Below are 26,472 nucleotides of genomic sequence, written 5' to 3' on the forward strand. Positions count from 1 at the left end.
AACTCATCCCACTTGGAAGCCACCCAAACTCACGCAGCCCCGGCTCCACAAGCCGCCAAATATTAGGACAGATGTTTTCCTGTGTTAGGTGAAAACACCTGTAACTTGACTCACGCTTTCCCAAACGCGCGGGCAGATTTTTCTCAAGTGCGCTGCAGCCTCTTCGAGCGAGCCGCTTTTCTGCAAAGCTCATGTTTATGAAATAAAGCAAGATGGGCCCAATTTCTGAGAGGATAAGGAGTCCCCCAGACTTAACCCTTCAATCCTGCAAAGAGTTTCGCTATGGAAAATTGCGCCGAGGGAAAAGCCATCTTCCGAAAGTTAAGAAACAACCCAAATTCTCTTGCAGACAAAATGAACCCAAGCCAGAGCGGACGTCGTAGAATAACCCGAACGGCAGCCCCGGGGCGGGGGGGGGGGGTTAGATGCCAACACCCTCCCCCAAAGCCAATTGTTCATTTTTCCTGTATGACAGATTAGAAGATGCTCAGAGATGATCTAGAAGGTTCCAGAAGGACAGGGAGGAAAATCAAGGAGGGCACAACCAGCCAGCTCGCCCTTGGGCAAATCACCAATAAGCATCTCGTGTTCCAACCACTACCGTGACCTAGGAAACTGCTTGAAAAGACAAGGAAAGTATGGCTCTGGGGTCTAAGCCCCACATTCATTCACAAATAAATTACACGTTTCTCAAGCATGAGGCGGAGTCACCCAATCTAACGTTTGGACTCACATGAAGGGCACTGGGTCTGACTGCCTGTCCACAGACGGCTGTGCTGTGTCCCGCCTGGTGGCAATAAATGCTTGCTCCTTCTGAGGAGGCAGCCAGGCCGAGCTTTGGAGCATTTCTGGCCAGCCTTCCATCTCTTGGTCCCCCTCCAGCCCTCGGGCCCCCAAGATCACGGCAGCTCCACAAGCGAAGGCAGAAACCGGAGCCCCCAGAGATGCTCCCCTGTGCCTGCTGGGTCGCAGGACGGAAGCCACGGCAGCGCCCACGCCTCTGCCTTCCACGGGCGGCATCTCCGGGGGGACACGGCAGAGGTCGGTGGGTTACGCGCTATTTTCCTGAAGAAACAGGGCCAAAGATGGGCTTAGGACATCCTGCTTCCTACTTTTAAATGTGTACAGGCTGTGTTGGTTGTTTGTTTCTGTCAAGTGTTTTAGGATTTATGTTTAAAAACAGCTTCCTGCCTTTAGAAAAGTTTTCTGTCCCTTCTGTTCCCGCAGGGCCCCTACCAAAATAACTTCCTTGGCTGATCTCAATCACAGGGGGCGGGGGACCCAAGTGCACTGGTGAAATAGGAAATAGAGTTTCAAGGCTGCCTGTATGTACGTTCTCATGAATGCAAAGAGAAAACGAGAATGGCCAGACAGCATTTCAGTCATCAGGGGATTGACACAGCACTGAATGCCCTCGGAAGAAAACCCCAGACCTGAAATGGGGCCGTATAACCAAACCTACCCTTCCAAGATGAGCTGCCATGTAAACAGTCCCAGCCCTCAAGGAACTCCAGACTTATCCGTTTATCATTGTTTAATTTTTTAAAATGTTTTATTTTATTTGAGAGAGAGAGAGAGAGACGGAAAGGGCTAGAGCAGGCGAGGGGCAAGGAGAGGGAGACACAGAATCGGAAGCAGGCTCCAGGCTCTGAGCCATCAGCACAGAGCCTGATGCAGGGCTTGAACTCACGGACTGTGACATCGTGACCTGAGTTGAAGTCGGACACTTAACCGACTGAGCCACCCAGGCGCCCCATATAAAACTCTTAAAAAAAAAGTTTATTTGAGGGAGGGAAGGGGAGGCGGAGAGAGAGAGAATCTCAAGCAGGCTGGGCTCAATCCCACGAACGGTGAGATCATGACCTGAGCTAAAATCAAGAGTCGGACTCTCAACCGACTGAGCCACTCGGGTGTCCCTAGATTATGAAACTTACTAACAGCTGTATTATGAAAATTAGCTTTGACTCCCTCTTGTGATGGGGGTAAAAGTCCATTCCTCTTTTAGGGCATGTTTTGAAACTAAGTATGAGCTGGAGCCCCGGGCTGGGACGCAGGCCTGGGCAAGCCACAGGACAAAAATCTACCAGGAAAGCTGACCCACACAGGATCTGCCTTCAGCAGGTGCTAGAACAAAAACCACTTTCTTCTTTCCTCTCTGTAAAAACCTCTGATAAGAGCAAAAATCCCACAAAATCTTAGCATCTCAGGTAACCCCCTAACCCACCTCGACGTTGCCACCCCTCACTCCATCGCACTCTGTATTTTATGTGACTTAATCTGGATTGGGTTCCCAATATTCCAGAATTCCTTCCTCTTGGCTTTGAGATGCCCCAGTCACGTCCGTCCACCAGGGCCCAGCTCAAGTAACCCGCACCTCCAGGAAACTTCTTCGGTTCACTCGAGGTCTCTTTGTCCCCAGATCCAAAGAAATCTACCCTATAAGGGGAGTACACTACCAAAGCAATCCAGGGGATGCATCAATTGGCAGAGACAGCCCTTGGTTTTCTCACTCAAGGTGATGGAGCCCTGTCCCTCCGACATGTCCTTTTCTCCCCCATGTGCCTGTTCCTTCAACACATAGGCTGTGAAGGGACCAGATGGGTGTGACTGTACAGGACAACAGGACTCCATGGACAGCCAGTCCTTGCCCTCAAGGCACGTCCTGTGCGATGGGGAAAGCTGACAGGCGTACAGGGTCACCGGGAGGACCTCCGAACCCACGCCCAGGCCAAAGCATAGGCGCTCACCTGCACGGGTCTGCGTGCAGAGGCACCAAGCTAAGAGCGCAGAGGACCCGCCGCCCGCTATCTGACGCTGCCTGGCAACACTCTGCATTGGCTCAGCCGGCTGTGCCCGGGGGCAGTCGGAAGATGGGCTGCCAAGACCTTGCAGGCGTAAAGACCGACGGTCCACCCTGCTTCGAGAAGCTGTTTCACCCATTCCGGGGTGTGAATGGGAAGGATTCTCTTGGCACACACATCTCTCCCAGCAGGACACGGGAAACAAGCCCATGGATGGCCCAGCACCCCCCCCCCCCCCCCCCAGGAGCAAGTAACCAGACAAAAGAGGGAGACCACTGTGACCAGGTGCATGCACATCGGTTCCCGGAAGACGCCCCCTCCCGGTACCTCACAGCTCGGCTGGTGGTGCTGAGCCAAGTTCTTGCCTGGACCCAGAGGGGCACCGGAGGCCTCTCTGGAGGCAGACAGCATGCCCCAAACCCTGAGCTTTGTTAGGGCAAGAGTCCCATTAACGTCAGGATGCTGCTAACATCGTGGTTTGGTGAACTGAGTATGAGTTGATCAGAAACAAGGGTCTCATCTCACAGCGTATCACCTGTAGGTCCTGAAAAAGAAGTCACAGCACAAAAAGCTGGCACCAAAGTATATTCTGGGGTTCTGGTGCCATCGTCCCCCCAAATGCCTGTAATGACACTGAGCGGTGTTGGGACCTACCCAGGCCCAGGGACATCCTCCGAATTTGTGGGGGGCACTGTGGGCTGAGCTCTCCGCTTCTTCACAGCCAGGACTGTTCTGCTGTCCTTGGACCTACTCTGTTGGAAGGAGACTGGACCTGGGTCCATCGGAACCCTGGTTCCTGGGAGGGGTTTACTGAGCCTGAAAGCAGACAGCCTTTCCTAAGGGTGCGGTGACCCAAGGAAAGGCACTCAAATCCAAGTAGGTTGGGAAGATAAGCCAGGTGGCTCCAGGGCACTTAGGAAGTTTGACCATCAACAGGGACACAGACAGGGGTCTGTCTAGAGCAAGAGCAAAAATCCACTGGGGTGGGGCGGCCGCTGAAACACCAGCCACCGGCCAAATACGCCAAGCACAGGTGGATACGAGCGGACCGGACACGCTGCTGTTAGAAACACAGGGAGTTAAAGGACATCTGCCAGCTGCAGTCAGAGCCCTTTCCGCACACAGACAAGTTCAGAGAGAAGCTGATGTCTGCATCTTACAGATGAGGAGAACAGAGAAATACAACGTTTAACCCGATTCCCACCTGCAGAAAGCGAGGGCCTGACTGAGCGTGGGCAATTCTACGAACCCAGCCCCTAGTTGACAAGAGGCACCCCGGGGGAGGAGTTTATCTAAAAACCACACCAGATAAAGGGGAAATGTGGATTTTTATCCCTTGCCAATAACTTCCATAAAGCTTCAACTTGACTTCGCTCCCTTCCTTTACATGAGCACATGGCAGTAATACGTTCATTTATGCTTTTGGAGTTTAAAGTCGAGTCTAGTTGACTATTGTATATTTACACAGCTAACGTAATTATCGCTAATCACATAATTACTGGAAACATGCATAATTGCCCAATCCAAACATATAATTATAATGTACAGCAACATTATAAATCCCCCTTTTAAAATCCACATTTTGGGGTTGTTTATGGGTATTTATTAGAAATGATTGTGGACTGCCTAGAAATGGCCAGCTTCGATGCTGTTTCTGTAGAAAGTACTACATACGCTTTAAAGACCGAAAAAGGTAGGGGCGCCTGGGTGGCTCAGTCAGTTAAGCGTCTGACTTTGGTGCAGGTCATGATCTCATGGTTCATGAGTTTGAGCCCCATGTCGGGCTCTGTGCTGACAGCTCAGAGCCTGGAGCCCACTTTGGATTCTGTCTCCTTCTCTCTGCCCATCCCCCGCTTGTGCTCTGCCTGCCCCTCTCTCTCTCTCAAAAGTAAACATTAAACAAAGTCAACACTTGGGGTGCCCATCCCCCACTTGTGCTCTGTCTCTCAAAAATAAATAAATAAATGTAAAAAAAATTTTTTTAAAACAAACTCAACACCCAAAACCCAAATAATCCGTGAAGAAATGGGCAAAAGACATGAAAAATAAATATTAAAAAAAATTTTTTTAATTAAAAAATTACCAGAATTTGTAATTACTCCTATATTTAACAGATTATCAGTTGGTCTCTATTTTCCCAGTATCCATTCAACGAACCCACCTTCTCACTTTTTACCTCTGCTCGTGAGGACATCCTAGAGGTAAGCAATGTCAAACAGGGCTGTTTCTTCAAAGGGAGGTTCACGTCATTTCTTCTTGACATGCAGAGGAAGGGGGAAAGTCCACTCCTGAGTTATGGTATGAGGAGGGCACTAATCACAGCTCAACGGATGCAATCATTAGGACCATTTTTCCACGTGCATAAGACATTTGAACAAAATAAAGTAAAATGAAACATCTACTTTTGTCAAATGACATTCTCCATAGCCACAGGGGAGGATGGCGTTTAGTGATTTATTCTACCATAACCCACAATAAGATGTTCCGACAAAATGTCATCGGCAGAGCCATTCTGGTATATTACACTTCTACAAACCCAGAAAATGCTTTCCGCAAAACGCTTTCCTGGGTTACTTTGGTGATGCCGAGAGACAGTAAGCCCTCTTCTCTGACCAACAAATATCTGGGGAAAAATCACACCAGCTGTGTCTAGATGTAACATACTGAAACTCCGACGGTCCGATTCACAAATGCGATGTATCAGTTATGCCAGCAAACTTAACGGAGGGGGAAACCAAGACTGGAACTGTCCATCAGAAAAGATGGACTGCCGTTGCAGCCCAGCTCTGACCAGTCCCTGTTACCAGACCCTACTCCATACTAACCCTGACACAACAGCATTCTGGGATTGTTTGAGACCAGGCATCGGCAAGAGCGGAGAACAAATTATCAATATCAAAATAGAACGGTTCCTTTAAAAAGAAAAATTAAAATCTGGCTTCTAAGTCAGCTTGAAAGGCCATTATTCCAACTGATTTGGATGGAGTCCCAAAGACTGGCTGGTGAGAAGCAAAGCCATACTCTGCACTGTGCTTCCATCTCGAACAAACATCCCGTGGCGGGGGTGGGGGTGACGGGAAGACGCGGCCTGAGTCAGATTCTGCCTTCCACCCTGTCTTCCCTTGGCTTCAACTCGGAACCCCAGAGGACAGAGTGGCTAGGAGTGGCCACAGGACATTGAAGTTCAGGAGGACGGAGACCCTCAGGTTTCCAGGAGGAACGGGCTGGGCCTGGGAAGGCAGGCAGGGGTTCTGTGCAGGGGTGAGGCTCAGTTTCCACCAGACAGGCTAGGCTGGAGCAAAGGTGTTCATTGAAGAGACAGAGGGGGCTGAAGGCAGACCCAGGAGGGCCTGTCTGGAAAGGGATCCTGCAGCTGGGGTTTGCACTGGGGTCTGGCGACAGGAGAGAGGACCGAAATCTGAAGGAGGTTTGTTCCCAGAGACCAAAGAAACCAAGAAGCCAAAGACAAAGCCCCTATGAGCCCAGAGTGGCTACAACACAGAAAGACAACTTCATGCTTTTAACCTAACAATCAGAAACGAGAGAGAGAGAGAGAGAGAGAGAGAGAGAGAGAGAGAGACACACACACACACAGACAGACACACGTGGTCCTGGGGGTGGGGCACTGGCAGGAAGAAGGAGAAGACTGTCTGCTGGGCTCTCTGGATTTCCCAATAGAACGTTCAAGAGCAGGTAGACCGGGTTTCTAGAACAGACACTGGAGACAATCCAAAGCCAGGGATGGAGACACAGGGGGAAATGACTGGATCCACGGAACTGATTTGAGGGAGAGGCCAAATAAGGGGCACACATACCACCTCCTCTGTGTCTCACTGGTAGCAGCTGGGCCGTGAGCACCTGACCCGGCCTGGAAAAATGGTAACTCAGTGTACAAATGCAAGGGCCACCAAAGGTGCACCTTGGAACACCTGTTGTACTTAACGGGACAGCAAACGAGCGTTTGGGATCGTGGGTTACAAGTAACACCCGAGTAACTGAATTTCAAATGTCTGTCTTGATGGTGCCTATTGAGAAATTTCAAAAATTGTAGCTTTAACTTATCTCGGGAATGCCGTTCACAGGTGAAGCAGACGCTGAAATTTCGGTTATAAAAAGTGGGCGGCAGGTGGGTGAACCATGCTGGGGAGAGTGGGTCTGAAAAAACCGTCACTGGTTTTGCCCTTGCCGACAGCCCTAAAAACGTAGAGGGGACAGGCCACTGGCTCTAATCCCATTCTCGTCTCCGATGCGGTACGTCTAGATAAATACCATAGAACGGGTGGAATCCGCACCACAGGCATCAAGGACACGAACGCTGGAAAGTTTTGATCCACTAAAGGCTTTTTAGAACAGGAGACCCAGTAACCTCAAACGAAGCACCTTTCCGCCAGAGGTCAAAAAGTAAACTGACTAAATCCCCACGCGATCGGGTGGAAGCCAGAGTCTGGGACGCGACCAACCAGTTGGTCTGGGCTCTTCCATGACTAGTCATGCTTCTGAAAGTCAAACAGGCTTTCAAAAAATTATGTAGGCTAAGGAGACCAAGGAGAAGACCACTAAATGGAGGGTGCGACCCTTGAGGAGTTCCTGCACGAACAAGCACCCGCACGAATCACGTGCACAGGGGCAGCGTGAGTGCGCGGTCTGTTATCAGGACACTGCGGTGTGGTCCGGCCCCCTGGGCGTGATTACGGTGCTGTGTTTACACCAGGAGACGTCCTAAAAGGGCACACAGGCCACGCAGGTATTTGGGAGCGAACCGTTGCACCTGCAACTTTCTTCTACATGGTTCTGGAAAGCCCAGCCATCCATTCATACACGAATGTATCTCTATCTGTACAGCTATAAGAAGAAAGCAAACGATGGCCAATCTCATCAACTGGCAAATGCAGTGGAAGGGACTATCAGCATCCGTTCGACTACCCTACCGATCTCTCTGGAGGTTTGAACGTTTTGGCATGTTTATTAAAAACAAAACCAAACCTTTAAATCTCCAGCCCCCTGCACAGCAGCAGAACCTCAGGGGTGTGGGGGACAGTCAGCACCACTACCCGCTCGTGTCACAGAGCTCTTGCCGGGCATACGGTCACACAACACGTCATTGATGCTTTCACCCCACATGGCTGGAGTCACCTCTGCTTTCGGGACAAACCGTTCCATACGGGGCAGCTGGTGGGCCAACCGGTGTGCGAGCCCAGGGGGTGCTGCTGAGCCCATCCTGCCCGGGGGGCTCCCCTCCATGACCTCTGTGACACACGTCGCAGCCAAGTCACCGGTAACCAGGCCGAGCCAGCCCAGTCGGCAGCCGGGACGAGGCTGGCAAGGAGCACTCAACTCCAAGCCCAGGGCCACGCACTCTGGATTTCTTACCGCTCCCTCATTAGGGAGGGATGGTGTTTAATCAACATCGCAGAGGTCTGTCCCCAGGTTTCCATTAGATTTTAATTATGTTTATTTTTCCTTTCATGAATAAAACACTTCCAGACATTTTCAAAGATACCAGGGATGTGAACACGTAATGAGAGACAATGCACGGACTCTTCAGTAGTATCTTGGAATTCATCACTGTATAAATACCTTAATCCGAAACAGATAAGAGTCCGGAAACCTCAGAAAGTGAAAAAAGATGATCTTGTTTGTTACGCAGCGTCTTTCATACGCAGGATGACCTGAGGGGTGTGCCAGAAACAGACCTAGGGCCGCTCCCTCCCCAGCTCTCCTAGCCCCACCCCTACACCCTGGGAGATGGGCACCCCTGCTCGAAGGTCAGGTCTACTGACCACAGCTCGGGACACGGGCCGGGGGCTCTCTGGCTGGAGGGGGGGCGGGGCGCAGTCTCAACAGGGAACCAGTTCCCCCACGGGTCAGCGGTGAGCGGGGCGAGGGTTCGAGGGCGGGGCTACGCGCCTTTGGTTACAAACCGCCAATCACGCTGGCTCTTACCTTCACAAATTCTGTCCAATCGCTGTCGCTTGACTTTGTGCTTATCCACAAGGGCCATTCTTTATCGAACTTTGCAACTCTCTGATTCAAAAGGCAAAGCGGTCCTCTAAGAACTTAGGGGAACGCGCAGGAGTCTGCGGGCATTACGCCACTATGAACCCTGAAACAAGGAGAAAAGAATCCTTACTCTCTGGACACCCTCGGGGCACAGGACAACAGTCATTCAGGGCTTTACTGCCACTTTCTATAAGGGGACCTGCCACCATCGCTTGCTCTCCTGCCCTCGGACTTGGACAGGAAGGGAGCATTATTATTGGTCTCTGAAAGCAGTAAACGGCAGCATCCAGAACCCTAGCTTTTAACTCCGGGCTGTAAACACCAATCGCTGACAACGTGAATGGCAGTCATTTGTGCTCCGACGCCAGAGACCACGCTACAGCCAGCTGGGCCTTGCCCTGTACTTCTGTGAACGCAGAGGGGCCGACTCCAGACCCACCCGGACCGGCGAGGGGGTCCCAGGCCCACCTGCACTAAGACAGACACCCAGCCGTGGCTACAGGACAGCCTCTGTCCACGCCTTCTGCCGGGCAGTTTACAAAGTTTCCCCAAACTGCCCTTTGGGGTCAGCAGTCAAAGCCACCGCTCAGCACAACACAAGCCCCCGACCCCACCGCACGAGAACGGGGCAGGAAGTCACAGGCCACCTAACCGCCTGGGCCAGGGGCGTCCAGTCCACAGACGGTATCGGCGACGGGAGGGTCCAGGCTGCCGGCCGCGACACTGGGGAACGGAGACCGCACCTGCACCTGTCCAGGCGTGCCCGGTGTTTCTGGCAGAAACGAGGCAGCAGAGGAGGGTCTCCCGTGTGGCTTGGGGTCTGTGGGGCTCTCCAGAGGGAAAGCCACGAGCCACCTGAAGAATGGGAAGCTGATGGCCAGCTTGTCTGTGGAGGGTGTGTGTCTTGGGGGGACCGGACCCTCATTTCCTCCTCATCCGAGGTAGCAGTTGAGGCCGCAAATCACGATCTGCACCCCGCAACATCTGAGCTCTCGACTCACTGCGGTGGTCTTACTTTAACAACACGGTCAGAGAAAGTTGTCCTCAGTTACCCAGCAAATGAGGGGGGACAGGAGACAAGAGTGAGGCTCCAGGGTTAATAATGAGGATTATTATGTATGGTCATCAATTATGCAAAACGCTGGGAGTTACTTTATCAAAGGTCAGAATACAGGTCTGACTATGAGAAGGCAGACTTCCTGGTAGTTAATGGCTAATTTCCCAGCAATGAGGCGCACCTCAAAGATTTATGGCAATAATTACACTTTTTTTTTTTTTTTTTTTTAAAGAGCTAGGAAAGAAGCACAATTTCTAATGACATAAATAATTAACGTAACATCCCAGAGATACTAAGCCCTTTTCAAACCTGGGGAGTTCCCCAAACCTGCCTGAACTTCAAACCCGGAGAGTTCCCCAAACCTGAACCGGCCATACTGGGCTAGGGAGACAAAGGTGGTCCCAAAGCAGGTGGGACAGGTGTGGCGGTCATGTTATAAAAATTCACTTTTGTTGGGCTGTAGGAGAGGCAACAACGCAAGGCAGGGAAGGGGGGGGGGGGGGTGGTTCCTAACTCAAACCAATGGGAGAAGGGAGTCCCAGGCAGAGGGAAAGGTGGCCTTGAGCCCCAGAGCTCGGCTGGCAATTTCCATTTGCCAGAGTTCGATCACCGAGCTGCAGTGCGGCCCCTGTCCTCGACGCTGGCATGAAGACAGAACCTCGTGTTAGCCAAGGGGTGAGAGAATTAATTAGTTAATATTTGTGAAGTGCCTTGGAGATGAAAAATGACAGCATTATCATCCGAGGCAAGCCGGGTTTCACACCCTCCTCCTTCCATTACGCCCAAGTGAGGCGTAATCATTCTTTTTGCTTTCCTTTGAATTTTAATTTGTATAATTAGATGGCGTCCTGAAAAATTGATAAGTAGGATCTCGATTATGCAATCAAAGGAAAGATCAGACATCCGCTTACACAAATAGCCTGTGTCCTATTATTTACCAAAAGAAAAGAAGAAGGAAAGGGGCAGAGGACTCCTGTTTGGATATTTTTCGGGCTGGGGGCTGGCCCTTCCGTGGGGGCCCCTCCAGCTGTGGCACCCACCCATGTGGACAGCGAATTCAGAGTCGCACAGCCACCAGGCGGAGTCTGGTGAGGATCTCGTGGCAGTGACCGCTGATGTGCGGAGCCTCGTTCTTTCCCCTCGGTATCTCTTTGAAGCAAGAATGTATGAAATGTGACATTTTCCTCCTTGGCTCTCCCGAGGAGCAAGCTACTTATGAGGACTTAATTAACACAACCCTCCTTCCCGACGGCAGGGACAGGCCTTCTTCAGGGCAGAGCTGCGAGCTAGGGTCTCCGGCTGGGGTCCATGGAGACCACCAGCACCCCGTGCCCCCTGCACGCCAGCCCCGGGCTCCCCGGGCGGTGCCCGCTCTGAGAGCCAAGCTCTGTCTTCATTTCTATGTCTCTGCTCACAGATCAGGCCCCTTTCGGCCACTGAATTTATCACCACAATCGGCAGCTGACACTATCTCATCAATGCTTCACAACAAATCAGGGTGCACAGAGGGGAGAGAAAGGAGAGGGGGATGGGTCCCTCTTTTGCTCAGACTATGGCCGTGGTGTCTGTAGTGGATGGAAGTAGCATTCTAGAATATTCTAGAACCACAAGTATGTGGAATGACCGTTGCGTGAGCGGGATCTGCATTCGTGAAAAAGGGATGTTTTTACGTTCCCAAGGGGAGTGGAATGCGTGTGAAAATATTCAGCGCAAAGCAGCGGGCTGCAGAGGGCCGCGCGTGGCCTTCCTCCTTTGGTGAGCCAGCCCCTGGCATGCGGGAGCCAGCCATGGATACCACTCCCTCCGGCTGAGGCTGGGAGGGACACCTCAGTGGAACTAAAGAAATGTCAGAAGGGAAGTCAGGTGTTTGTAGAAGTAGGATCCCACTGCCAAACCTTACGAGAAAACCACTGCATTCTGCCCCAGAAAGGGAGATCCTAAAATTGCAGGGTAAACCACAGGAAGGTCTACTTGACCTTTTATTTTAGCTTGAGAGGAGAGGTGATCTAGGGCTGAAAGGTTTGGTGTCAGTGAATCTGGCTCATTTCAGAAGAGGAAAGATGCTTGCATGAGAAAGGTACTTAGATTCTCGTTACTGCCAGAAAGGAGCAGTGAGGATGGGAGGTTTACTCCACGTGGATTTCCAAGAGAAACTCGAGAATTCAAAGCGGGGACAAACAGGAAGAACACCACTGCATTTTATAACCACCTGCTTGCATATCAAACACAAAACAAACACCCAAAACCGAGTACAAGAGAAATGGATGTTTCCCCCATCCAATGAGGTCTAAAATATGGGCAGATTGATTTTATCAAATGTGACCATTAGCAACCCACCTGCCGGGACCCAAAACACTACAACCTAGTCCTTGCTCATTTACATTTTTTTTTGATGTTTATTTATTTTGAAAGAAAGCAGGTACAAGCGGGGAAGGGGCAGAGAGGGAGGAAGTGGGGGGGGTGGGGGAGAGAGAATGAATGAATGAATGAATCACAAGTACGCTCCCTGCTGGCAGTGCAGAGCCCAACTCGGGGCTTGTACCCACCAACTGTGAGATCATGACCTGAGCTGAAATCAAGAGTTGGGACTCAACTGACTGAGCCACCCGGGCACCCCAACTGATTCACCTTCTTAAAATCACAAGTTTTAAGATGCTCTCTGTTTCTTTATTCCGATTCCTAGTCTCCATAAACACTAGGCAGACAAAGAAATTTACACAAAGTAATTCATGTCTTTCACAATGAAAATTCACCTAAAACCATGGCGATTGCCTTCAATTCTTTTCATGAAACCTACTTAAACATTATGTTCATAAAGATAGACCAAGTTTCAGGATATGCTAACGAATTACTATTATCACAGTCAAGCAAGAGCTGCCAAATCCTGAGTGAACCCTTGGAGCCCTCCAAGTATATTGCACTGTTATTTCTGCCAAGGGGACCGAGAGGCTGGCATCATCCAAGGTAAGGAGAGACGGCCCCCTGCAGTCCCGGCAACGAAGGCTCCCACCTTCCCCAGCCTGGGGTCCCTAAAGGAACAGCAGCACTCCTCAGGTTTCCTTCACCCCATCCTACAAGGCTCCACCAGCGTGTGAGTGACCCGGGAGGGCGGTACCCATCAGGCTAGGGCAGCATACCGCCCTTGCTGGCAAAGGCAAGGACCCTGTGTGTGGTGTGGATCCAGCACGTTGGGGGGCAAGGTCAGCACGTTTTACTAGAGCCTTGACGATGTTGGCCCAACAATGACAACTGCCCAGAAAGCCCTCTCTGGCTCTTCATGGAGACCCAGTAAAGTCGCTGGTCTTCAGGCTATCGCAAAAGGACCTATTCCACCATCTTTGGAGGCCAAACGGGAACAACAGATTCCGTTCTGTGGAAGAGAGCTGGAGAGAGTCCTCTCATCAGGGGATCTGGCTTTTGTTTAGTAGATTCTTATCTGGAGAGCCAAATGAAATCGAGACAAGACAAATGTTCTACAGGGGTCAGGGGACAGCAGGAAAAACACTGGCCTAGCCTTTGGTCAAATGGCTGACATAATACCACAATTAACAGAAGTATTCGAACTTCATTTTAAGGAAGAAAATGAAGTTTTGGGGGGGGGGGATGATCAACTTGTGGGAAATCAGCTTACTGAAGTCAATTTTGTAAGTGTCTCAAAGCTACTACTGCTCCTTGATTGTTTGTTCAGTAGCTTTGGGGCATATTTAGGTTTTTGTGAAAGGGGAAACCGGGGTGCCTGGGTGGCTCAGTTGGTTATCGGCTCAGGTCATGATCTCATGGTTCATGGGTTCGAGCCCCACATCGGGCTCTATGATGACAGCTCAGAGCCTGGAACATGCTTTGGATTCTGTGCCTCCCTCTCTCTCTGCCCCTCCCTCACTTGTGTTCTCGTTCTCTCTCTCTCTCTCTCTCTCTCTCTCTCTCTCATAACAAAAACAATTTTGAAAGGGGAAACCCATGGCTCAGACATCACGTGGCATATAGCCAGGGGCACAGGTGACTCGGAGACCCCCTCCCCGTACCCCAGAGGTAACCAGCAGGACCTTCTGATATACACTGAAGGTTCACTCTGGTTCCTGAAGCCAGACCTGTACATTGTTTGGCAAGGCCGTTCATCTTTCCCCAGGTAACTCCCAGGAGCCAAGCCTAGGGTGACAAGGTCACACCCTGGTCACATGCCCTCAGTCCATTCCAAGGGTCCCATCCACACATCTTCAGACAGAAGGTGTACAGACAGCTTGATTAGCACAGGTCCACCATGCTTTTCCAACACCCAGGGGCCTGGCAAGCTTCAGAAGTCAGGTGCATTTTGGTTTTTAAAAGGCAATACAGAGCTCACACCATATTACTGTGGACCCCCAAATCAACCATTAAGATTTCCACCATACAGGACGCAAAAATTACCCTCAACACTTCAGGCCGGGTCAAAATCCGCTGCCAAATGGATTACAAAAGAAAGAAAAGAAAGAAAGTTTTGAAGGGTGCCTGGGTGGCTCACTGGTTAAGGGTCCCCACTTCCGCTCAGGTCATGATATAACGGTTCGTTAGTTCGAGCCCCGAGTCGGGCTCTGTGCTGACAGCTCGGGGGGGCCTGGAGCCTGCTTCGGATTCATGCATTCATTCATTCTCTTTCTCTCTCAAAAATAAACATTTAGGGAAGAAAAAGTTTTGAAAGCTTTTCTTGGGCCTGGAATTTTATTCTTTCCATCCAAACCCCAGCAAAATATTCTCCGGGGCTCTGAAGGAGACAGAGATGAAGGGCAAAGACCATGTAGCCCAAAGAGCTGGGAAGGTCACAAACCTAGAAAGCAGTCTTCTGGCATGAAGAACCCCACTGCCCATGGGTGAGGCCCACGAGGCTAGAGGCTGCCACCAGGAGGGAGCAGATGTCAAAGGCACTCTTCTGCTCAGACCAGCTCCCCGGCCAAGGATGCCGAGCGTGTCCTTCAGCTTGGGTTGTTAGCACGTGGAAATTCGTTTCCTGGTGTTAAATGTAAAACTCAAAAATTCTCAAGATTTTCACGTGCTAACAACTATCACCAAGAACAGAACCGATTCATGATTTTCTTAATTGGTTGTTTTGTGTTATAATGAAAACTAAGTGTTGGTCTACCCAAGCTGAAGGAAAATGAGATGCACTGCGTTCAGGATTTTCACACATTTTTAAAGCCCTTGACTTACAAGTATGCTTCAAAATTAATATATTCATTTTCGTAATAAAATAGCCTTTAGGAACAAAAGCAAACAAAACAAGAAATGGCGAGGAAACACATTTTCATTTAAATTAAGAAATGCAGAACACCAACTTTTACTCCCACGGTGTTGAGACCGAGGTACTGTAGACACACGGGTTAATTGTTCCTTTCCTAATTTTCTGACCCTGCCCTCCTTTGGCATGACAATCTTGACCTGTAGCGGGGAAGTCTGCGTGGACAGGATGAAGGGCGTAGCGCCTCAAGTTCTCTGTGAACAGAGGAAGTTCTGCGATGACCAGACAGCTCATCTCCCGCTCCGGACCGAATGTAAGAAACCACTGCAGGATGTTTGCATCCGAGTGAGGAAAAGTCAGCATCCTACACAAGAAGCATCCGGAACGTCCGGAAGTTCTCATGAAAGGCCTGCAGAGGGGCCTTGGCCGTGGTTGAGGCTTTTGGGGTGGCCTCTCCAATGCCCCCAAGGTAACCCGAGGGTACTGTCCACAGCCTGTGAGAAGCCCTGTGTATGCTTGCTGTGGTCCAGGGCAGAGTAAAAGCAGGGATAACTAACGGCCAGTAAGGGCTTGGACCCTGGGGGTCAACCAAGGCAGGCGTCACCAGGGGACAGCTACCTGGGGACAGCTACCTGTGTTAGTGGGGAGTGTGCTACACATTAGCCTATGGCTGGCTCAGTTCAAAGAGCACGTGACTCTTGATCTTGGGGCTGTGAGTTTGAGTCCCACGCTGGGTGTAGAGATTACTTGAAGATAAATTAATTTGAAAACAGCCTATGGAATGGAGGGTGGGGAGGGCAGGAGGGTGGAGAGTAGAGAACATGTGACACTTTTAAGGCGGTTTGGATTGTTTGGTTTCTTCCAACACAGATGGATTGCACTTGAATCGAAATGTCTGATAAGGACAATTTTATAGGAATTGGTTAACAAATAAATGAACTGCAGGGGCGCCTGGGTGGCTCGGTCGGCTAAGCGTCTGACTTCAGCTCAGGTCATGATCTCGCGGTTTGTGAGTTCGAGCCCGCCCCTGTCGGGCTCTGTGCTGGCAGCTCGGAGCCTGGAGCCTGCTTCGGATTCTGTGTCTTCCTCTCTGTCTCTGTCTCTCTCTCAAAAATGAATGTTAAAAAAAAAATTTTTTTTTTTAAATGAACTGCAATAAGGTCTTGAATTTTTACAAATCTTCATGTTAAATTTTGAAGACCTCTGCCTCTTGATTTCTTGCCACTGGGAGGCCCTGAATCCTTGGCTGCCAGCCCAGAGGAGGGGACTTCCTTAGGGGACACAACTGCTCTGCTGCCCCTGAGGATTCCAGCCTGGTCTCTGGACGCTGTGCACTCCGGAATCCACGCGTGAGGTCGTGCCGTCTGCAGTCCTGGCTCGCTGGCAAAGCTAAGGGAAACCACAGGCGTGGGGCGGACCTTCTCCTGGTCCAGTCCTTCCCAGGAGCAGGACTGGCGCCCAGTGATGGGGCCCTTCAGCCGGCAGAGGGCACTGCACACCCTGCGTGGCCTTCCCGGGCCCCAGAGCCCTGAGTCGCTGTGCTGAGGGACTCGCCCGGTTGACGGATTTCAACCCCCAGTTGGGCTCTACAAGAACCGAGAGGCAATGAGGCTCGACACCTCCAGAAGGAAAGGTCTGAGCTGATTTCAGGATGGCACACTGCACTTTCCCTCCATCTCCGGATGCAAAAAGAACCCGTACCTCCCACTCACCCTTAAAGCAACAGAAGTTTAGATTTAGGCACATGATCGGCCAGGGAAGAGGGAACCCAGGCAGGCCGCCCTGTCATCTAGGGCCTGGGCTCGGCAGTGGAGGCTCCCTGATGCAGGAAGGGCATGGCCACCCTGAAGGTTGACTTTCTATTACACCCTTGCTTCTTGTTTAAAGACACATCAGTGAGGAATGGGCCATAGTGAGGAAAACGAAAACAACGTGGCAGGGACGTAGCGTCTAAGGAGAGGAAAGCAGAGACGGTGAAAAAGCAGAGCTTTCCACCACAAAGCTCAAGACTACGTACACCGGCCGAATTGATTGTGCGATTCTCCCGGACCCCCAGCATGGTGCGTTGCGAGACACCGATGACCTCAGAATACACAACCTTTTCAGGACGCACTAACTTGGAGAGGGAGGTGAAAAAAGCGAACGTTTCCCACCATATTCCGGAATGGAGATTCTGAGCGGCAGGCACGGGGCTGGTTTCGTCCATCGACGCTGAAAGCAGGGGTGATGCCGATGCCTCGTCGGATCCCCTCAGCTCGGTAAGACCAGCATCCTCTCTGAGCACCGGTTCGAAGCCTGGGTTGCCATGGCAACGGACGCCCCTGGGCAGCACAGCTGACTCTTGGCCTGGCTGTCCCACCTGACCCCCAATTCAGCCTTCTCCAGGAAGTGTCCTGGGACTCTCTCCTCCCCTTTTCTCTCAGCACCTGACACAATGCCCTCCCCATCACGTACCCGAACACATCGATTTGGAGAAGGCTCCTCCGTAGCGCCCACTTGGGGGTAGACGACCCAGCGAGGTGTGCGGGCCACCTGGTGGCCGAGGAGAAACTGGAAGAGGCTGACAGGCATGGCCCGACCAGGTCAGAGGCCGGCGGGAGAGGGGGATTTGAGGTGTTCTGCTGGAGATAAAGTCAGTATGTGAAATGCTGGCCGTCTGGGACCCTATGTTCATTTCCAAAAACAAAGTGTCTGGAAAGATGATCTCTAACACTAGGAAGAGCTAAGAGCTCACTCTGAACCCGCTTGCCTGCCCAAAGGAGCAGGGAGGCTCAGCCTCCCAAGTGTGGTGCTGGCTGGGTCACAGAAGCCAGTCGAGGACCAAACCGAATAGAATCCTGAGCAGCTCTGCTCAAACCTACGGCCCAGCCCGGCCAGGGGAGAAAGCGACCGGTGCCCCGAGAGACACCCCATGACACAACTCGGCTTATCGCTTCTCCCATCTCAGGAGCCAACACTTCAGGGCACCATGGGACAGGAGTGTCCCCAGTGCGGAGGGGTGGCCCCTCTTTTATTCCAAAGGAGGCGTTGCTTACACAAAAGCAGATACGCAGGAAATTCAACTCAGACCTCGGGAACAGAGTAGTAAGTTTGTTTTATGACAACGGATGTTCTACATCCGGATCTTTACAAATACCCAAATCTCGCCCTAACATTTCTCTACAAGAGAAGTCACCAGGCTGTAGTCACAGAGGCCTCTGTAAGCCCACGCGGCACTGTCTCAGGTGACAGTTTTAAGGAAATGAGACGATGGAATCAAACATCCCTAAGTCCACAAAGTTTCTCTCTTTTTTAAGTTTATTTTTCAACGGGGGGTGGGGAAGGGAGGGAGACACAGAACCCGAAGCAGGCTCCAGGTTCTGAGCTGTCAGCACAGAGCCCAACATGGGGCTCGAACCCACAAACTGCACAATCATGACCTGAGCCGAAGTCGGATGCTTAACCGACGGAGACACCCAGGTGCCCCCACAAAGTCTCGATTTAAAAGTTCTTCCCAGACCTGATCTTTTCAACCCGAGTCACAAAAAGGAAAATCTTAATCTTACGTGTAGCTACTTAACAAAATGAAATGCAACAGCTTGCAGCTATTTATTTTGCTTAGCCCAGTTTTAATGTGGAGGATGGGGGGTGTAGCGGAAACCCGGGAGGGGGGAGGCGGGCTTTGTATCCATGACTGCAACTGAAGGAGCCTGGCCAGCTGGCAGTCAGATGGGGGAGGAGAATCGGGTGACACTTCTAGGTCACACAGATTCATTTTTGCTGATCGAATTCGAGAAGGGAGCCACTCCATAGCTCCTTTTGTCTTTCTGGTTCGGGGTATTATTCCTGGAGTTAAATGGTCTTCTTGAATCACTTCCCCCGAGTAACAGGGGCCCCCGGCTCTGTTCTCCAAGTCTTTGGTGGGTAAACGATATTTGTTTTTACGTTTTTCGTAGCCCAGAAATGTTCTGAACTGTGGCTAAAATATCCGTTGGTGTGGAGAGGATGCTGGAACCGGGGGGAGGGGGCGGCTCCCCATGGGAATCTTCCAGAGGTGTGAATCTCTGTCATGGCGAAGGGCTCTTCACAAACAGGGCAAACATCGGATGGTTCACATGAATACAACCACCTGTTTAGATAATCACAGCTCACCACGTGCCGATGCCGAAAGATACTGATTTTATGTGAAATCCTGTTCAGGAACTCCTGACAAGGTGATGGCCATTTAAAACTCTGCTCTAAGCGGGGCACCTGGGCGGCCAAGTCAGTTGAGTGTCTGACTTCGGCTCAGGTCATGACCTCTTGGTTCGAGAGTTCAAGCCCCACATCGGGCTCTGTACGGACAGCTCAGAGCCCGGAGCCTGTGTCTCCCTCGCTCTCTGCCCCTCCCCCACTCACGCTCTGTCCCTCTCTCTCTGACAAATGAATACATGTTAAAAAAAAAAAAAATTCAAAAAAAAATCTACTCGGAACTAATTTATGGGGATGCTGTATACCCTGGAGCCCCCTCCAGACAAAGAACAGACAGAGGAAGGGAGGCTCAGAGAAGGTGGGATATGTCTGGACACTATGTTTATGTCCCGGACCGGACAGCATGTGCAAAGGGCACAAGATGTCACTCTACGGCAAGGCAGTTCCCGAAAGCCCACCCTTGCAGCCCCGACTGTGTATTATGGTCTGCTTGTCCGTATCAGAACACCCAAAAGGGATTCACACACGTTTTCAGCGGACTGCCCACGGTCACAGCAAGGGTGAGTGCCCTGTTACATGGACTGAATCGTGTCCCCCCAGGCTCCCCAAATTACATTCAAGTCGGACGCCCCAGTGCCTCGGAATGTGACCTTATTTGGAGACACGGTCTTTATGGAGGGAGACAAGGTCTTTATGGAGGTAATCACGTCATCGTCAGGGTGGGTCCTAGTCCCACAGGACTGGGGGTCCTTATGAGAAGGGGAAATTGGGGACACTGGGCTATGGACAGAGGGACGATATGTGAGGACACAGGGAGGGGATGACCATCTACAAGCCAAGAAGAGAAGCCTGGAAGAGGTCCTTCCTTCCCAGTGTGCACAAGAAACTAACCCTGTAGGCATCCTGCTCAGACTCCTGGCCCCCAGAACCGTGTGACAATGCATTTCTGTGCTTTCGGCCACCCGGTGGGTGGTACTCGTTTACAGCGGCCCTACGAGGCTGATTCACACCTGCTGGTGATACTGGGGATGGCCGCCCCAAGACATCGTCTGGGATCTCGCACCAGTGATGCTTCGGGAAGCTCAGATCACCCTCGCAGGGGTCCCGGCTGGGGTGGAGGGGTGGCCCCCACAGGGTGTGACGTGTCGAGAATCCTGGCTTTGTCACACAACACCAGTGCCGACCCACCCGAGTCTGGCCGTGGTCCCCGAAAACTCAGCACACACAGGCACACCCAGGAGCTGCCGGCCCAGCCACCAAACTCCTGCGGCATGAGCGGTTGCCTCCTCGAAGACGGGGACCTGTGTTTTCAGGGAGAGACGCCAAGAGAAAAAAGGTCCTCACCGTTCCCTTCAACTGTGTTCTGCTCCCCAAATCTGAGAATTCGCTGTTTCGAACACTCTATGGTCGCTGATACGACAGAAGAGACAAAAACACGATGATACCCTCGAACTACACTGGCACCAGGTTACGCTACCTACAGGACAGAGAACGCTCACAGAAAGCCACCGAAACGCTCTACGTCCCCAGCTGCCCACGCTGACAGGAGGCCCGCGATACACCCGGTTCTGTGAACTCTGGGATAGGCTGTACTGTCCACATGTCAGCAATGCCCACGGAGAACACAAAGTCCTCCTTGAACTTTGCAGGTGCTTCCAGTGAACTCCCAGGTGCGTTCAACATGCACGGAGTTAACTAAGGCACGCTGGGGTCTCCGCTCTGACTCACGCACACCCATCCGTCTGGGGACATTAAAAAAATCTGTCAGGGGCCGGGCCCCACATTAAGGATGCAGCCTTCCAGGCCACCCTCGGCACAGCAATTCACTGCATTAACAGGCCCTCTCGCTTTCCTACTCTTAGAAGTGGTCCTTGAACTGCAGCTACTATTAAAGTCTAGCGCTCCTAATCAGAGATAAAGGAATGCAGGTAACATGAATGCGGTCTGCAGTTTCAGAGCATAAACATAGCCCATTCCTGCAACAGGAATGACAGATGGCAGTCCCGAGATGTCAGCAAGCCCCACCCAGAGCCCAAAGGGCAGAAAAGGAGAGCAGCGGTACTGCATGAACGAACACACACGCGCACGCACATGTGGGCCCTGACGTTTTCTTGGAACCACAGCTTTTTTGGAACATTCTGAGACTGGAGAAGTGACCAACTCCAAACTGCTGCTGCCTTCACAGGTGTGACAATATGAGTCAACCACCCTGGGTCACTCCCTGCTCAGGTTTCTGCTCATCCCCGAGGGGCCCCCACGTCACTTCCCACCCAAGCAGCTTTGCAGAGGCATTGCTAGTGCAAGAATCTGGAAACCCAGGAGCCACTTTGGGCCACATGGGCCAGGCCGAAAATGTGGCAGTTACGTCTCATTTAGCTGTACGAACCACAATTAACACCGCCGGCCCCCCCCCCCCCCCCCCCCCGCAAAAGGCAGAGCTCCCCAGACCCAAGAGGGAATTACCCGCATAAGTAAGCCAAGAGATCAGCCAAAGACCAACTGGTTTGGAAACTCATCAGGGAAACAAAGTCCAGGTACAAAAACACGCCCAGTTTCCAGAGCGGGCAGCTCCCCCGGTATAGACCCGAATGGCTGGGGTGTTTGTTACTTTAGCAACAGCGAATGCTTGCAGAGTGCTTAATGTGTGACAGACACTGTTGTGGACGCTTTCGAGCGTGAAGTCACCCAACACGCACAGGAGTAGCCGGCCAGCACGCTCCACTCTGCTAAATTCAATACACGATTGCGCAGTCTACGCTGCAAACAACACACCCAGCACCACCTCAGTTGTCAAACCTGCTCTGGGGTGGCTTTGGGCAAGTCTCCCACACCCCAGGTGATCCCAGGACAGGGGTACAACCCCAGCCCAGACGCTCTCAGAGGAGTGAGCCCAGAGGAGGCTCAGATCAGGGCCTGAGGGACCAGCGACGGCAGCTCAAAACTCCCTCCCCTCCAGGAACTTGCCGGTCGGTCTCCTAGCCGAGCTTGCGGTTACTTTCAGGTCAAGGCTAAAATACCAACACGCTCTCCCTGCCTCCAGAACAGATCCTGCATCTGTGCTCTCGGAGTAGGGATGTGAGCTACAGACACTTTGGTGGATTTAGGACCTCTGACATGATCACTCCCAACCGCCTGCCCCAGGCAGTGACTTGTCCAGGTCACACAGGCTGCCATGATGTCACCTACGAGGGGCCCACCTCCCGGTCACACCCGGGGAACTCCCAGTGTCTGGCACACATCTGCATGCGATGCCTGTAGATTCTAGAAGTTTCTCTCACAGGGACACATTGGGTCCTTTGTTACACTCCTGGCTTGTGAGTCTCCATCAGACCTTTTCTTCAAGTCACGGCTTCTCCCCCCCAGCTCAAGATCCACGTGCTTCCAGCGGCGGCTCTGCCCAGCTCCCTGGTACCCAAGGGTGGGCTCGGCTCCCCCTCCCAGGTCCAAGAGGGACAACAGGAAGTGACAGAAACAGGAGGCGGGGTGATCTTATTCTCGGAGAGGAGCTCAGGACGGGGTAAACAGAATTTGAGAAACAAAACTTAGGAAAATGGCTTCCCTAAAATATGGTGAGGTCAGCGAGTAGAGACAGCCCTAACAACACTTACAAGAAAAAACATCTGTCAGTGTCGAAAGGTCGGCAGGAAGTGAGTGGGATTTACACGGCCCTGATTGGCCAGACCAATACTCCTAGAAAGAGACACACACATGGCTTAACTCAGCCCGGGGAAACAAAAAACCCCTTTCAATTGTCCTCTGACTGGCCCCCGCCGCTCTCTAAACAAGAGGCCAAACTCTGAGCTATGAAATCCGTCTAGGACCCTGACTGGCAATTAGCTCTTTGTTCATTCACTGATCAGCCACCGAGGCTAAAATACTCCTGAATGAGCAGTCTTTGGGGAATGATGTTCTTGCTGTGTGTCTCTCTCTGTTGCCTCTTGGGGCCACAACATCTCCAGTTTCGCTGTTTTGGTTGGAAAACAACGTGGGTCCCTTGAATAGCGAACATTTCAATAAATCCATCGTTACAAAAACCAAAACAAGAGGTTTCTTTGGAAAAACAGGAAGTCTTGGTACATAACATGGCTTAAAATAGAGCCAAGTTCATTTGTCGACAAAACCTCAGCCTCCAAAGCCTGTTGGCCCGATTTGTCCAGGATCCAATTTACCTTTTAATCCCTGTTGGAGGAACCCATCCCGTTCCCTCAGGCGACAGGCTGGCCTGGTCTTTGTTATTGCTCTGACACAGGTCACAGAGCTGGCCGGCCAGGCCGCTTCCTGTCCACAAGCCCTGGAGTACAAGTGCCAGGAGAAGGCCAGCCCCAGCACAGCCCGCAGCGGGAGGCAGGCCTGGTGCTTTTCATAAACCCGGGGGCCCGTTTCAGGCTTGCTCTTCGGAATCACGTAAAACTTGGAGGCCTTCTGCAATTAATGTTCTGTTTGTTCCTTGCGGACAGTTACAGAGCTTTACAGAAGTCCTGGCCGGGGAGCCAATACTCTGGGCTACGACTACCCGAACTTAACCCTTGGGCAGCGGGCAAAGTAGGGTGCCCAGCTTTATCCATGTCTGGAAGAACGAGCCTCTTTCTTACTTAAGACAAGGCAGGAAGGAAGCCAGGAGTTTACTATTTCCATTCTTCCCAAAGGTATCCAACTTTCAAGAACACAGGCACACGGAAACTCCCAAGGAAATGATACAGAAAGTTCTTCCACTGGCAGAGAAAGCCATCCCCGTGCGTGAAGCTGCCCTTTCCCCAGCAATTTTTGCCTCTGCTTCTTAACCACCAAGCACAAGGATGGATGTGCTGGCCCAGCAGGGCGTGAGCGTGTATCACAATTATCCCCTTGTTCAAACACGAAACCACACGATGCACGTGGAGAGATCAGACGCTCAAGTCAGCCGAATTCTTACAGACATCGTCATCGCCAAACTCCACTGGCCCAGGTCTGTTGGGTCTTCTAGGACCCTTCCAAGTTTCCTCACCGCCAGGGAGGGCAGAAGAAGGTTCCCGCACATTAGAGTCTGGCCTGAAAACTGTGTACTATGTTAAGTCTTCTCTATGCGGTTGCTGATCCAAAGGGGAATTAAAAAAATTTTTAGAAGTCCAGGCTTAGCTAGAAATGCTAAGTTGTTTCAGGATTCTGGTGGGTTTTGGTTTACAGAGGTGAAAAATCAGCACTGCTACATAAAGAGTGAAGGGCAGGTGTGATCTAAGGAGAATTTAAACTTCAGTTTCAGCTAGGTGCATAACTGTAGTAAAAAACGGGGGGTGGGGCGGTGGGCGGACACAGAAGACGTAACTCCAAAAAAGTAACAGGATTTAGATGAAGTTTAGTTTGGACCCAAGACTCGCCACCACTGACCCACCCTGATTTTTCTCAGGCATTCTGGACCCTTGGGAGCAATATTCCAGGGGCACCCACGCCGGAGGGAGCCCTGCCGGTGGCCTTCCTCTCCGATTTCCTGCCTACCACCTGGTGGGGCTGCCAGGGGTCGGAGAAGACGCCGGCCTCTGTCTGGGCTCATCGGGAGTCGGAGGGCTGGAGAGCCAGGTCTGGGAACCCTTCGAGGGGTCTGGCTTCGGCTGCAGGTGAAGAGGGCTTACCCAGGGCCGTCGCCCCCTCTGCACATCCTCTGCAGCCCCAGCCTCGGGTCCTTGGTTATTAGCGGGACCAAAGGCACCGAGGTCTCAAGCACATCAAAGAGCTGTGTGCCATGGTGGCCGGTGCAAACCACGTACCAAAGTCCTTCTTCTGAAGACGGAAGGACATGAAGAACGCGAACACATGTGACAGCACACAGCTGATGCATACAAGCACTCCACGCAGCCACTTATTTCTAAGGCATCGTGTGCTATTTTTATGCACCACCAAAACACCGCCAAGGGAATCCGCAAAGAAAAACAAGTCCTCTGTGGCCGCTCTATTTGGGACTCGTGTTTTTACGAACACACGGTCACGGCATGCGGTTTGCTTAACCTGGACTGAGAAGCAAAGGGCCTAACAGAAGTCGTGTGAAATGATTTTGAGTCCTTTGTTTTAAAAAAAGAAAGGCTCACAAGTGGCTTTTAAATGGAAATGCAATTTTCTTAGTCACCTTTACTCGCTGGGACGTTCCCCACCCTGTTGTGTGCCTGTGTGTGTGTGTGTGTGTGTGTGTGCGCGTGTGCGCGCGTCACAGCTCACCTGCAACCCTGGTTCTGAGCAAGGAACCAACTTGCAACTGTGCTGTGGAAGGAAGTGGCGATGCTTCTGCCCTGGGAGGGAAAGTTCTGGAGCCGATCCTGGCCTGTGATCATGTGCAGGGCAGTCATGCAGAAGGAGGGTTGAGTGTATCTTGTGTGGGTGGAACCATGACAGAGGAGGGGAGCAAGCCGAAAGGAGATTTCAGATGGATAAAGAAGTCCCTCACAGTCAAGAAAAGGCTGACCCCAGGGTGTGAACCGGGGCCCCCCGGAGAGGTGCTCCGTACCCCTGACCTAGGACTTGGCAGTGTGGTCCAGGGCCGTCCCCAGAGGGAGGAGCGGGCACCAAGGTCAAAGGGGATGGGGAAGGACATGGGGCCTCCCACCTGCAGATGTTTTTTTTTCTCTGTTCTAGAATCTTCTGGCCTGTCCCAGAGGCGTGCCCAAGGGGACCGGCAGCCAGCCCCCTGTTGGATCCAGGTTCCCCATGGCCCTTATAATCCTGAAGTCTCCCGGGATTCCTGCGGAGGCGAACAGCCGTGGTATGTATCATTTTATTTTCACTCAAAACATCCTTCCTGGGACCATCCCAACAAGCTGAGCATACTATTTTCAACTAAGGCCCTGGCATTGTCTAGGAATGTTTTCAGGACTAAGCACATCGCTAAAGCAAACATCTTATTTTTGTCTGCTAGGCCAGCCAAGCTCTGTAAAAACATTTCCCTCCAGGACTTGCAATAGAACTGCCCCCTCTGCTGGGCCCGTCTGCACCAGACACCGTGTCCGGGGGAAAAAACTCTCACTCTGGACGCCAGCATGTGGGGCGTCCCCACGTCCTCTGGGGGGTGGCTTCTGCTTCAGGAAGGAGTGAAAGCGGGGGTTCCCTCTCCTCCCCACTTCCCCCCACTCCCCACGCTGTCTGAAACCAACTAGCAATTCTCTCCAGCTCTGCTGGAGAGGACACACCCCATCCTTACTGGAGGGACCTGGGACTCAGCCACCAGGTGACACGGTGCATAGGAGAGAACAGGGCCTCGAGAGCAAAGCAGC

General features: G+C 51.8%; 1 protein-coding gene across 3 annotated transcripts in view; it reads right to left on the reverse strand.

Annotated features, from left to right (window-relative positions):
- The window catches only part of CTBP2 (C-terminal binding protein 2), a 159,719-nt gene that overhangs the window by 40,814 nt on the left and 92,433 nt on the right, over window positions 1-26,472 (reverse strand). For all 3 annotated transcript variants that reach the window (XM_049646613.1, XM_049646612.1, XM_049646611.1), the window contains one exon: window positions 8,745-8,904. In XM_049646613.1, coding sequence (XP_049502570.1) covers window positions 8,745-8,802 — 58 coding nt within the window. In that variant the 5' untranslated portion in view covers window positions 8,803-8,904. The remainder of the gene's footprint in view (window positions 1-8,744; window positions 8,905-26,472) is intronic.

The sequence above is a fragment of the Panthera uncia genome, chromosome D2 (genome assembly GCF_023721935.1).
Source record: "Panthera uncia isolate 11264 chromosome D2, Puncia_PCG_1.0, whole genome shotgun sequence".
Taxonomy (NCBI): Eukaryota; Metazoa; Chordata; class Mammalia; order Carnivora; family Felidae; genus Panthera; species Panthera uncia.